General features: G+C 50.6%; 1 protein-coding gene across 1 annotated transcript in view; it reads left to right on the top strand.

Annotated features, from left to right (window-relative positions):
- LOC100949517 overlaps nucleotides 1–8,442 on the top strand; it is a 20,680-nt gene extending 12,238 nt beyond the window's left edge. The window contains exons 5-6 of the mRNA XM_023509764.1: nucleotides 6,554–6,741; nucleotides 7,791–8,442. Coding sequence (XP_023365532.1) covers nucleotides 6,554–6,741; nucleotides 7,791–8,365 — 763 coding nt within the window. The 3' untranslated portion in view covers nucleotides 8,366–8,442. The remainder of the gene's footprint in view (nucleotides 1–6,553; nucleotides 6,742–7,790) is intronic.
- Nucleotides 8,443–14,275: the final 5,833 nt, after the last annotated feature.

Here is a 14,275-nt window from a genome sequence, read left to right as displayed (position 1 = left end):
CCCAGCTGTGAGTCCTGCATTGGCCACTTGCACAAGCTGGGCTCCAGTGGTGACTTCTTTCCTGTGACATTCATCACAGGTGCAACGAAGCCTTTGTCCCATTCAGTGTTTAACACCAGTGTTGCCCAGTTGAAGGGAAGCTCCACAGGGATGGGGACCAAGCTGATTGGTTTAGGGCTCTCTCTCCAGTGCCTTGCACATAGAGGCTGACCACAGTTATTAGTGAAATAACGACTCGCCCCTCTGGGCCTTGCTTTCCCCATATATAAAATGAGGGGGATGGGCTGAGGTCACTTGGCCTGTCCAGCCCTAACTTGGTGTGATTCCAGGACCCACAAGCAGCAACAGGCTCCTGCCTCTGTCTATTACTGTCCTCGGCCTCAAGCCCTGCTGAAAGCAGAGGGAGGGGTATAAATAAATAACGAGCACATTTAAAATTCATTATTAGATTATTTTCTAAGAGGTCGGAAAGAGCAAGGCCATAGGAGGGGGAGGAAGCAGAAGACATGAGCCCAGGAAGGGGAAGCCTAGGACCCGAATTGACAGGAACAATTAACATGTGCACAGCACTTTACAGTGTACCCTCCCCCCAAACACACTCTTTCTCTTCCATCATCCCACTCGTTCTCCTCCCAGTGGCTGGTGAGATCTGTACAGCAGGCAGGAATAATCATGGTCCCATCATATAGCAGAGGAAATCGGGGCTCCCTTGGGTTCCCCTGGCTGAAAGCATTGAGCTGGGAAGTAGCAGAGCTGGAATAGGAATCGAGGTCTCTGACCCTAACCCAGCACTCAGGCCAGGCACCAGGCCGGCACGGTGTCCCTGAGAACACCCCTCCCCCTTAGAGAGGACCATGAGGTCAGAGGGCCTTGGTTGGGCAAGCTGCCAGCTGTGGACGGTCTTCCAGGACAGCCTGTCCACCCCACAGCTGCTGAGTCTGCGAAACCAAACTCACCCTCCTGTTTACAGTAAACCCCTCTGGGCTGCAGAAATGGGACCTGAAACTGCCTGAGGGCAGCGGGGGGGGGGGGGGGGAGGGGGGGGGGGGGGGGGGGGGGGGGGGGGTTATAGGGAGGGGTCTGTAGGGGGAAAGTCCTTCCCACCTCTGGAAAAGAGAACTTCCGCTTTGGACGGAGGGCAGCAGGCCCCTGGTTCCTGCTCCTATTGCTGGTGGCCCCGCAGCATCAGAGGACGAGGCTCCCCAGGTGAGGATGGGGTTTGGCACCTGGGAGACTGGCCAGCAGGGTCAACAGGAAGGAGGGTGGTACGTCCCTAAGTGTAGGTCTCACAACCTCGCATCCCCTGCCTTGGAGCCAGCTGGGGTGTCTGACAGCTCAGAACTGTGGGATCAGGCTGTCTTGGGGGGAGCTGGGGAGGGGGCTGCTGCTCCTCAGGGCCCAGGGGATAGGCAGGCAGCCTAAAATGGGAGCCTGAGCGGAGCACAAGGGCTTTGGGCACATGGCGCTGAGCTGAGTCCAGCTTCTGCCCCTCAGTGCCGGTCATCTTGGGCAAGTCACCCGACCTCTCTCAGCCTAAGATTCCTCTGGGGACAACAGAACCTTTCAGGAGTGCTGAGGCTCCTGCAGGAGATCGAGCTCACTGAGCAGTTAGTGCATTTCCTGGCTCAAAATGTACCAGCAAAGTAGAGGCAGGGCCAGGATGAGAACCCAGACCCCCTCTGCCCAACCCAGCGCTTCCCCGACTCCTGGCTTCTCTTACTTCCTCGCAGTGTGTTGAGAAAGCTCCGCTTCCAACTGGACTCTTTTAAGGAAATAATTTGGTGTGCAGGTGGAGTTGTGATTGGTTATAGTAAGCACTGAGTGACTTTTGTATAGCGGGGGAATGGGGACTTTACTCCTTCTGAGGAGTGCCACCTCCCGAATCCTTCCACAGTCCTGTCAGCCAGAAAAAAACAGTGCCAAGAGGTTCAGAGAGGTTAACACACTTACCTAAGGTCACTCAGCCAAAAAGCGGTGAAAGAGGGGGGATTTCAAGGCCAAGTTTCCTGGCCTGACTTCAGGCTGGGAGAAAAGGGTCTGCAGGGGCTGCAAGGAGATGGAAAGGTCGGAGATTGGGGTGGAAGATGTGAGAAACAAGCTGACTGAGACGGTGGGTATCAGAGGCAGCGGGTGTTGGACCAGATGAGTTTTACGTCTTACTCCAAGTTTGAGACTCAGTGACCCCTGAAATGGGCTAGAACTGAGATCTCCCCTCTCCCTCTCCCTCTCCCTCTCCCCAGCTCCCACGTCCCCCAGAAGCTCAAGTCCCATCTGTACCTGATCCTACCCCTCTCCTTCCCCCAGCCTAGAGCTCTCCAGCTCAGGCCACCTGGAGCTGAAAGAACCTCTCCCTGAGCCCAATTTCCCAAAGGGGCTGAATCTTTTCTCACTTCTCAACCATCTTCCCTCCTGTCTAAAGATTCAGGAATTCTTAGATGGTGGTAATACTAATAAAATAGCTAATATCTATTAAGCATTTCCAACATGGCAGGCTCTTTTGTATGCCACAACTCATCTGCTCCCACACCAGCCCTGTGAGGGAGAGGTTAGCATTAGTCCCAGTTTATAGAAAGGTAAATTGTGGCCAGAGAGAGGCGTGAGTTTCCCAAGTTCCCTAGCTAAGAAGTGGTAGAGGCCTAATTTGACCCCTGGCACTGTTTTGCTTGTGACACTACAGGCCTCCACTACCAAGCCAATGTCTGTTGCCAAGAGCAACCATAACGATGATGATAGAGCCACCTTCGCCACTGTACTTAATGTACCCCATGCTGTGGTCCTTTTACAGGCTGCGCCCCAAGCCCACATCATAACCACCAGGTACAGTGGCCTCTTAACATTACACTGAGTTTTATAGCCCCACTATTCACAATACCAAGGGGTGTGGGTTTGACTCCTAGCTACACAGGAGCTGTGTGACCTTTCTTGAGGTTCCTGCCCTCTCTGCTCCCCATTTTCTTTCTCTGTAAAATGAGAGACTAAGAGTGCTTTCTCAAGGGGCTGTCATAAGAATCAAATTTGATGAGACAGTGGCACGTGGCCCAGAGCCTGGCCTCTAAGGGCCCAACTTACTAAAGCTGTCAAATTGTCATTTTGGAAAACCCTTCAGAAAGAATGAGGACTGATGCTTATTCAAAGATAAGCAGGGTCATGTCCTGGGCCACCCTCTCTTCAAATGACAGAACCTAAACCAGTCACCAGGAGACCCAGGTCACACTCATCTTTCTGGCATCTTTTCCTTGGTGCCCAGCACAAGGTCTGGGCTTTAAGCTTAACTCGGGGGATCTAAGTGATGAATTGGCCGGGACTTGGCTGAGGCCAAAGCTGACGTTCAGAGCACACGAGCCAAATATTAGCAGGTTTTTACGGTCCCAGGGAGCCCTCCTCATGCCAGACTTGAGGTCAGTACAGCCAGCCGGAGGCGGAGAGGGCAGGGGTTTGGCCACAGCTCCGCCATTAACTCACTGGCTGGCTTTGGGTAGGTTCTAATTTTTGAAACTCATCTGCAAGATAGTAAGTTCCTCACAACTCGCTGGCCCAGGGTGTCTGGAGGATCCCCAAACTGCAGCAACAAGTATAAACAAGAGCCTGGAGGAAAAGGCTTCTACCCTAATCCTTGAAGGGAGGAAACAATCCAGGCCTGGGCAAAGGAGGCCTGGGCTGCCTGGATAGGTAACGGGCTGCTCCTCATTAAAAACAATGCAGATTGTGGTGGAGGAGCCCTCGGCAGAGAGGTTACCAGGGAGACTTAAGACTAGGCTGAAGGGCTCTGACAAACTTAAACACAGAAATACCGTCAGACTGGTAATTCCACTCCAAGGCATGTACATAGAAGAATGAAAGCCAGGTACTCAAATCTCTACACACGAATGATCACAGCAATGCTATTCACAAAAGCGAAAAGGTGGAAACTTCCCAAGTGCCCACCAATAGATGAATAGATGAAATCGTGGGACTTTCTGTGAATGGAAAAACACAAATTATATTTGCCCCTGTTCTCACACCACAATGATCAAACAGAAATCTACTATGACCAAACATGGGTGGCAGGGGGCGTTTCCCCACCAACAAGCATGCAACGGATTCTACCACTGACACCAGCTGGGTGTCCTCCAATTAAGTTCTGACACCATCTACCTGGAGGTAGTATCAGATCCTACGGGGGGAGGGCCCAGTCTCACACGACCCCCCCACCTTCAAGGCCCCCTGAACCTCAGATCAACTGACTTCAAGCTGGGGTTTCTCATGACCTGCACTTGGAGTTTGATTAATATGCAAAAGCACCTCTCAGCACTCAGGAGACACGTTTACTGGTTTCTATAAAGGTATCACAAAGGACACAGATGAGGAGCTACACAGGGCCACGTGTAGGAGAAGGGGCAGGGAGTGACCAGAACCCTCCACATGTTCTTAAAATCGCTCCAAATCCAGTTCTTTGGAGGGTTTTATGGAGACTTCATTACATACCCACGACTGATCAAATCATTGGCCCCTGGTGATCAACTTAACCCTCAGGCCCTCTCCCCTCCCCAGAGGTTAGGAATGGGGTTCAAAGTCACATCCCTCGAATCTTGCCTTGGTCATTCCAGTGACCAGCCCTCATCCTGAAGCTGCCTAGGGCTGCCAGCCCCCAGTCTACTAGTTAGCATCAAAGAAGATGTCGCTTTGGCGACTCTAAGGATTTTAGGAGTTGTGTGCCAGGAAACTGGGTGAAGATCAAATGTATGTTTTGCAATATCACATATATCCATACCATGACATATTATTCAGCCATAAAAAGTAATGATGATTTACCGATACATTCTACAACATGGATAAACCTTGACGACATTATGCTAAGTAGGTCAGACACAAAAGGTCATGATGCCTTTTATATGAAATATACAGAATAGGCAGATCCGGGGAGAGAGACAAATTTGTGGTTGTCAGGGGCCGAGGGAAGGAGATTGAGGAGAAACTGCTTAATGCATATAGAGTTTTATTTTGTGGTGAGGAAAAGGTTTTGGAACTAGATAGATGTGGTGGTAACACAACACCATGAATATATTAAATGTTATTAAAATGGTCAGTTTTATGTTACGTGAATGCTGTCTCAATTTAAAATACAAAACAATGGCTTGGCGCCCATAGCACAGTGGTTACGGCGCCAGCCACATACACCCAGGCTGGTGGGTTTGAATCCAGCCTGGGCCAGCTAAACAACAATGACAACTGCAACAACAACAAAAAAAACAGCCGGGCATTGTGACAGGTGCCTGTAGTCCCAGCTGCTTGGGAGGCTGAGACTAGAGAATCTCTTGGAGGTTCTCTTGAGTTTGAGGTTGCTGTGAGCTGTGACGCCACAGCACTCTACCGAGGGTGACATAGTGAGACTCTGGCTCAAAAAATAAAATAAAATACGAATACAAATAGCAAGAGTTGGACTAGATGAATTTTAAGGCCCCTTCAGTCCTGAGAATTAATACCATGGGATGCTGGCCATGCTGCTCACCGGGATTGAGAAGGGGCCAGGATTGCCCTTTGGCCGGAGCTACAGCTCTTGGAGGAGACTGAGAATCTCCAGCCAACGTACTGGCTTCACTCCTTCCTGTGTGACCCTGAGCAAGTGACTTGACCTCCCTGAGTTCCAGTGTCCTCTTTGGTGTAGAAACCAAAGCTGCTGCCTTACAGGGATGCTCCAAGGATGCAAAGGGACCCACTGTATAAGCAGCACCAGCAGCCTGAATTCAGAGGCTCTAATGGCCAAGAACACAACACTTGGACTAAAACCCAAACCTTGCAGCAACCCCCACCTGCCTCTCCCGCCTTATTTCTTGTCACCTTGGCCCCTAACTCCCCTCTGTCCACTCCTCAACTTCCCCTGGAAAGCTCTTACCCCAACCCAGCCCTTTCTGAACCTTCAGGAGGACTTCCCGCCCCAAACCAGCCACTTCCCACTTCCAGCCCAGTTACTCTCCCTCTGGTGTCCTTCCCTTTCTTTCTGAGCTTCACTCACAGTCTACACCTTTTCTACTTGCTTGTATGTTGACCTGTTTATCATCTGTTTTGCCACTTGGGACACAGGACCATGAAGGCAGGGCCCTATATCTGTCTTATTCATCCCTGAAGCCCCAGCCCCTTGTACGAGGGTCTGGAGAAGAGCGATGAGTAGTGAACGCGTGGATGAATGGAGGATGGAGGGAGGGATGGGAGAATGAAGGAGAGAGGGAGTGAGGGAAGGAGAGAGAGATGAAGGAACAGGATGATGGAGGGATGGACAGATGGAGGGAGGGAGGGCTGGAGAAATGAAAAGAGGGAAGGAACAAGGGAGTGAGAGAGTTGAAGGGATTGAGGGATGGAGGAAGGGGGGAGGAAGGAATGGAGGGAGGGAAGGATAGAGGGATGGATGAAAGAACAAAGGGAAAGGGAGCGAGATGGAGAGCCGGATGGAGGGATGGTAGGATAGAGGGAGGGGATGGGGGAGAGGAGGATGGGAGGAGAGATAGAGGGATGACATCAGTCACCATGATGGTAACTGCCCACATTGCCCTCTCCCCACAGGGGGCAGCTGACACAGTGTGGTGATGAAGACCCTGTCAGGTGGCATCCTGGCACTGCTGCCTCTGATGCTCTTGGGGCAGTCTGATGTCTCCAGGGCCCAGAGCAGCTGCTCTGGGCCCGCGGCCATCCCTGGTATTCCAGGCATCCCTGGTGCACCTGGCTCTGATGGCCAACCTGGGACCCCAGGGACAAAAGGAGAGAAAGGTATCGTGGGCTTTGGGGACATACTAGTATCACTGACCCCATCTCCTGCCCCACCTCAAGGTTGCCAAAGCATATGCATATCCATCAGCTTGCTCAGCCCTTGAAGTAACTTTGCCTGGAGAGAATTGTGAGTCCTATTATACAGATGGGAGACTTACCCAAGGTAACCAGTAAGTGCTGAGGCTGAGACCAGACCATGATCTCTGACCCTTAAATGCAGGTGGAGAGAGAGCACCGCCGTGGTCACACAGTCCTGGGTTTGAATTTACCTCCAGAATAAGTAGCTTCAGCTCTCTGAATTGCCATTTCCTCACCTGCAAAATGGGACAACGATGCTTGTGTGAAGTTGTTGTGGAGTTCAAATGAAACTCCTCATCGTGACAAATGCTGTTAAACGTCGTTTAGCTGTTCATTTCACCGAACAGTTACAGAGCAACTCTGCGCCAGCCGCTCTCCTTACATAATCTCATTTGATCGTTAAAATCCCACAAAATATCACCCACCCCATTTTACAGATGAGGAAGCCTCAGAGAATGCGACTCAGTCAAGGGGATACAAGTCATAATGGCAGATGTGACCTGAGAAGTACATCTGTCTATCCCTAAATCCCATGATCTCAGGATCTATACTCTGGTACTTTACTGCAAAATAGGTTTTATCCTCTGCCATACCAAATCCAGGGGCAGCAGGTGCTTGGTGTGGTGGAGTGAGGAGTCTAAAGTCTACTGCCAGGTTCAGCAAGAACAAATGCTGTGATTGATTAAGGATGTCTGTCAGGGAGAGGGCGCAGAGGGGGAGCTGTGCTCAGTGGCCCTGCTCTAGCCTGACCAAGGACGCCTGGCTGAGCCGGGAGAAGGGGCTGTCCCCTCCCGTGGGCATCTCTCCCCATTACTGTCAAGCACATCCTGGACTTGACACGGAGCCCCTCTCTGGCACTCTCTGTCTTGTAGATGGGAGGCTCAGGCTCTGCCCAAGGTCCTGTCCAGGACTCCTTCCTTTGGTCCCAGTGACCTCTGGTGTTCTCATTCTTCTTGTCTCTCCTCCCCCAGGGCTTCCAGGTTTACCTGGAGACCACGGTGAGTTTGGAGAGAAGGGGGATCCAGGGCTTCCTGGGAATCCAGGAAAAGTCGGCCCCAAGGGCCCTGCTGGCCCTAAAGGTGCCCCAGGGCTCCCTGGAGCCCCTGGCCCTAAGGGTGAATCAGGAGATTACAAGGCCACCCAGAAAGTCGCCTTCTCTGCCTTAAGAACCATCAATACTCCCCTGCGACGGGACCAGGCCATCCGCTTCGACAGCGTGGTCACCAACGTGAACAACAACTACGAGCCTCGCAGTGGCAAGTTCTCCTGCAAGGTGCCCGGTCTCTACTACTTCACCTACCACGCCAGCTCTCGAGGGAACCTGTGCGTGAACCTCGTGCGGGGCCGGGAGCGCCAGCAGAAGGTTGTCACCTTCTGCGACTACGCCTATAATACCTTCCAGGTCACCACAGGTGGTGTGGTCCTCAAGCTGGAACAGGGAGAGAGTGTGTTCCTGCAGGCCACTGACAGGAACTCTCTGCTGGGAATCGAGGGTGCCAACAGCATCTTCTCGGGGTTCTTGCTCTTCCCAGATGTGGAGGCATGACCTGGGGGGCTGAGTCACACCCACCTTGTCCCCCTAGCCAGCAACACTCACTTTGCCCCAAACACCACCCCCTGCCCAGCCAAAGCACACAGTAGAGCTCTGTGAATGTTGCTGAATGAATGAGTCAATAAATTTTTCAAGGCCAAGGGACAGTCTAATTCAGCTCTGTGTCCTAACACCTGGCACATAGTAAGCACCACGCTCAGAAATGCTGGTTGAATGAATGAATAACAATGAATGAATGAATGACTTCTGAAAGCAGAAACTCTGTGTAGTTGGAAGTGACTGGAAGGCCAGATTCTGTCTGTGACCTGCTCCATGCCAGCCACCCAGGGGTCAGGGGGTGAGGGTGGGAACACCTGCTGTGCTCCAACCAGTGGGCCAGACCCCTTCCTTGTTCTCTCATTTGTCCTCACACTCTTCCTGGGTGTTGTGCCCAGTTTACAGAGGAGGAAACTGAGGGTCAGAGGGATGAAGGGATTGTTCACATCCCACAGCAGAGCTAGGATTCAAGGGCAGGTTTGCACCTCAATGACCTTAGACCTCTTTTAGGGCAACATGTCTAGGCCATCCTTTGAAGGGGCTTTGTGCTTGCGCCTTCATGTTACCCCCATAGGGGATCAAGGGACCCTACTCCACAGCCTCAACTGACCTTGGAACAGGAAACTTCCCCCTTTCAATTCTCCCCACAAGCCCAGTATCTTCCCAACCTAGCACAAGCTCGGTCATCTCAGTTATCTATTAGAACAAACGTCACTCCCCTGCACAAAACCTTCGTGGCTCCCCACTGCCCAGACAGCCAGTAAGCCTGGCCATTCAGCCTCGTTCCACTGGGATTTTCCCATCTCAGTGCCCTTTTCCTCACTGTTCCCCACCTGAACCTTCTACTCTACTTATCTAACCATCTTTTAAAACCTCATTCAAGCCACACCTCCTTCCTAAAACTGGACGGTTCCAGCTGTCAGTCCTCTGACCTCCTCTCCATTTCTCACTTGTTTAGGTCTGAGCATATACAGCCCGCAGCTAGCTTCTTGTGCATGCCCACCCTATCCCCACAGACAGCTAGGCTGGGAGCAACCTACCCTGCTAGTCTCTGAACCCCCACAGAGCCCAAGATGCACAGGGCCCACTCAATAAAGATCACCACTTGATTGGTTGAGACCCCAGGACCAGGACAGTCTGGAGTCCCAGGTCCTGCACCTGCCCTCCTTGGCCTCTCCCACTAGCCCCACCCCATCAAGACCGTCAACCAATCCTGACTTGAGGTAGGAGGGATTATGCATTCTGGCCTGTCTCATAGGGCCACAGCCCCAGTCCAGCCTCCTGTTTGGCTGGCCCATCTCTCAGGACTCCATTCATTGGTCACAGCTTCAGGCCCATCTCCTAGGCCTCAGGCCTGGCTTTGGTGACCTGCTCCGACCTCAGACTCTCCAGCTGAGACCTGGAATCTTTTCTTTCCAGGTCTCCTTTCTGCTGCTCAACTCTTTCTGCCTGGCCTTGGAGTCTAGTAATAATAGCTATAATAATAACCATCGCACATGATTGATTACTGTGCATCTGGTGCTTTATGTGCATTAGCTCATTTAATCCTCAACACAACCACGAGGTGATACCTAATATTATTTTCATTTTACAGATAAGCAAACTAAGACTCAGAGAGGGCAAGTACTTTGCACAGGGTCACACAGCTGACAGAAGCCAGCTTCTGTTTGTCTCAAAGCTCCTGTTAAACCTGTGGACATACTGCCTTCTTCCCAGGCACACCTGCAGAATCCCTTCTGTAGTTCCCCTGCTCTCCACCCCCACCCCGACTTTGCAGTCCCCTGGTCTCTCACCTAAACCCCTCAGACCTCAGGAGTCCATGTTCTCAAGCTTCTGTAGTTGGGTCCATCTACGCTGGGCTAATCCTGACCCCTGGAGCAGATCTGGCTGGTGGTGTTGAACATGCACAGAGCACCCGGTCTTGTTACATGGACCCAGGCAGAGCTGGCCTTGGTCAAGAAGTCAGAGCTCCACGCTTCTGCCTGCTTGTCTCAGGAGCTGCCATCCGACCTCCTGGCTCTCCTGCAGGACCAACATTCCTCCGACCTTTGACCCATAAACCCAGACCCTTCTTCTTGTTCTCCACCAGAACCTCCATGAGGACACTCTAAAAGTGCCCTTTTTTGTGCCCTCCCATAAGCTTCCAGCTGCCAGACATCCAGGGCCCTATGTGTCCAGCCACACCCATTACAGTGCAACAGACATTTCTATGTCTAAACAGTACACCTGCGGTGTGGCTCTTTTCCTCTGACCCCTCCTTCTCTGTGCCTCTCTGCAGAATGGCCCTCTCAACTGTGAAAGCAAGAAGACACCCCCAAATGACACCCAGAACCTAAGTTAGCCTTCTCCTTCATGGAGATGATGCAAAGCCTAACATCTCCAATTCTAACTCCAGGAAAGGGAATGTGACTGGACCCGCTTAGAAGAAGGATACTCCTGGCCCACTCAGCTGAGGCCAAGGAGGAGTAAGGCCTGTAACAGCAAGAGCTGGTCCTGGCTCTCCGTTAGTGATCATGGCAAGCCCTTGAAGTAGATATTCCAATTCAGTGGTTCTCAAACTCAATCACCAGGAGGGCTTGTTTGAATTTGCATTTCCTAATAGTTCCCATTGGACAGACTCATCTACAGCTCTTTGGAGACCACATGTTAAGAGCCACTACCCTAATCTTCTTGTTCTCATTCTATAGTTAAGAATATTGAGACTCAGGGAGGGGGTGGTACTTGTGATTGTCACACAGAGGATCCAGGATTTAGACCCGGGTCTGTTTAATCTGTGTGCTGAAGATCTATGCATTATTGCCTGGACTCCAGCATGGGCAGGCCCCACTGGATGTCTGCCATTTGCCAACCACACTGTTAAGTCCTGGCTTCTCCACCTTCAGCCCGGGTGAACCCGGCCAGCACATCCCACAGTGGCTCACAGTTCTTCAAGCCAGTCAAGAGAGGAAAAGAGGGTAGGGGGAAAGAAGAAGGAAGCCAGAGGCTTGATAAATAACAGTAACAACAGCTCCCACAGTACACTTCTCAGTACTTCATGGTAACCATGCAACCTTTGCAATTATGTTCCCCACTCTTTTTGAGACAGTCTCACTCTGTTGCCCTGGGTAGAGTCCTATGGCATCATAGCTCACAGCAACCTCAAACTCTTGGGCTTGAGCAATCCTCTTGCCTCAGCCTCCCAAGTAGCTGGGACTGAAGGTGTGCGCCACTACACCTGGCTAGTTTTTCTATTTTTAGTAGAGATGGGGTCTCATTCTTGCTCAGGCTGGTCTCTAACTCCTGAGCTCAAGCAATCCACCTGCCTTGGTCTCCCAGAGTGCTGGAATTACAGGTGTGAGCCAGAATCTTTTACAGATGGGAACACTGAGACACAGGGCAGTCAAGTGACTTGCCCAGCGTTACATAATTAGTAAATATTAGAACAAGGATTGATGCCAGACGATTCCATTCTAGGGTCAATGTTTCATGTGGCACTTGAGGGCCCTGGCTCTTGAATCAGATTCGAGATACAGCAGTGATGTCTGGGTTCGGATCCTTAATTCTTTTCTTGGTCTCAATTCCTAGACGTGGACTCTGTAGGTGAGAGGATGTGCAAACTTCAAAGACTTTGAAATATGTTTCCAAACAGAAGGATAGGAATAAAATCTGAACATGCTGGGCTTGCCCCAGGCTCACCACCACCAGGGGGGAGCAGATACTAGGAGAAGGGTGGCCTGCAAGAGGGACAGGCAGTGACGTGGAACTCCTTCCTCCTCTCTCTCTTCACCCACAGTCCTTCCCACTCTCTGGGTGGGCTGGGAACTTCCAGGGTGGGGCTGAGGGTGAGCTTTGAAGACCCAGGTTCCCCTAAACCAGTGATTCTCCACCTTCCTAATGCCGCAATGTATTTTCATTGTTAAAAAGGGGTCGTGACCCCCAGGTTGAGAACCTCTGCTCTAAACCCATGTCTTTAAAATGTGGCCCCAGCATCAGCACCGTCATCACCCAGAAACTTGTTAAAAATGCAAATTTTCTGGCCTCATCCCGGAGCAGCAGAATCAGAAAACCCAGGGCAGGGCCCAGCAATCTGTGTTTTAGCAAGCAGGTGAATTTACATTTTTATTTATTTTTTATTTCAGATTAGTATGAGGACACAAACAATTAGGTTACAATGTTTACATTTGTTAGGTAAATTCCCTGTTGTAGTTGTGTCCCACAGCCAGGAGGCGAGCCGTATACCCTTACATTGTGTCCATTGGGTGAGAGCACACCTCTTCCTCTCCCCTTCCTTCCCTCCCCCCAGTTTGAATTGAATTGAGTTTTTTCCCTATGTGGGTGTGTATTAGATGGTCTACTGGCTTCCTGTTAGGATTGAGTACATTGGATACTTGCTATTCCATTCTTGTGATACTTTACTAAAGTCGGTGATTTCTATGTAGCTAAAGTTTGTGAATCTACTGCTCTAGACCAGGGATTGCCACACTTTCTGTAAAGAACCAGGAAATCTTTTAGGCCTTGCAGTCCAGACAGTCTCTGTTGTAACTGCTCAACCCTTTTTCTGTAGTGTGAAAACAGCCATAAGCGATATATAAATAAATGAGCATGGCTATGTTCCAATAAATCGTTATGGACACTGAAATTTGAATTTTACATAATTTACACGTGTCACAAAATATTTCTCTTTTGATTTTTTCCAACTATTTAAAAATATAAAGCCCATTTTTAGCGGGCAGGCTGCACACAACAGCCCATGGGCCAGATTGAGCTCGTGGACGATAGTTTGCCAGCCTGCTCCAGACCCAGGGGGTGTTTCAGGCTTAGAGAAGAGCGAAAAATTGAGCTCAGAACTGCCTGACTCCCAAGCCGACTCTCCTTCCATTAAGCTACTCTGCCAGATTCTAACCTTGGGATGTTGACAGCAAAACTCTCTGGGCCTTGGTGCCTTTAGCAGTCAAAAGGGCATTGCAATCCCCAATCCCTGTCCTATGTGATCTCAAGCACTGGGACTCTTAATTTTAGGGAGCAAAAATATCCCCTGGAAATCGGAGATGAGGAAAAGGAAGACAGACTTCTTATTTGTGGACACCTACACAAGAGGAGAAATGCAGTGAGGAAAGATGGCTTATGGGAACTAGAAGGACAATGGGCTCAGAGAGGCAGGGTTCAAATCCCACCCCTACCACTTAGAATAAGCTGTGCCTTCTCAGGCTAAGTACTTAACCTCTCTGGGCTACACTTTCATCATCTATCCCGTAGAGGTGATAAGCATGCCCATTCCAGAAAGCTGATGAGAGTTAAAAGCCCCTGGCACACAGAAAGTTCTCCATACGTATTAGCCGTAGGTTCAGCAACGTGTTGTGACTAGAACCGGGGTGCTGTGGTGGTGTAAGGCTCCTCAAATTTTAATGTGCACAAAATCATCTGGGGTCTTGCGAAAATGCAGATTCGGTAGTCTGGGAGTCCGAGGTGGTGGATCACCTGAGCTCAGGAGTTCAAGACCAGAGTGAGACCCTGTCTCTACCAAAAATAGAAAAAAGTACTAGCAGGGCATTGTGGCAGGTGCCTGTAGTCCCAGCTATTTGGGAGGCTGAGGCAAGAGGATCACCTGAGCTCAACAGTTTGAGGTTGCTCTGAGCTGTGATGCCACAGCAGTACCGTACCCAGGGTGATGGAGTTAGACTCTGTTATCAAATAATAATAAGAAGAAGAAGTAATAAATAAAATAAGATAAAATGCAAGTTTGAATTCAGTAGGTCTAGGGTGGAGGCCTGAGAATTAGCTTTTCTTTTTTTTTTCTTTTTTTTAGACAGAGCCTCAAGCTATCCCCCTGGGTAGAGTGATGTGGCATCACAGCTCACAGCAACCTCCAACTCCTGGGCTCAAGCGAGT

Source organism: Otolemur garnettii, unplaced genomic scaffold (genome assembly GCF_000181295.1).
Source record: "Otolemur garnettii isolate 467f Iridium unplaced genomic scaffold, OtoGar3 scaffold00009, whole genome shotgun sequence".
NCBI classification, from domain to species: domain Eukaryota; kingdom Metazoa; phylum Chordata; class Mammalia; order Primates; family Galagidae; genus Otolemur; species Otolemur garnettii.
Note: the sequence above shows the minus strand (reverse complement) of the source record. Positions and strands in the feature narration are given on the sequence as shown.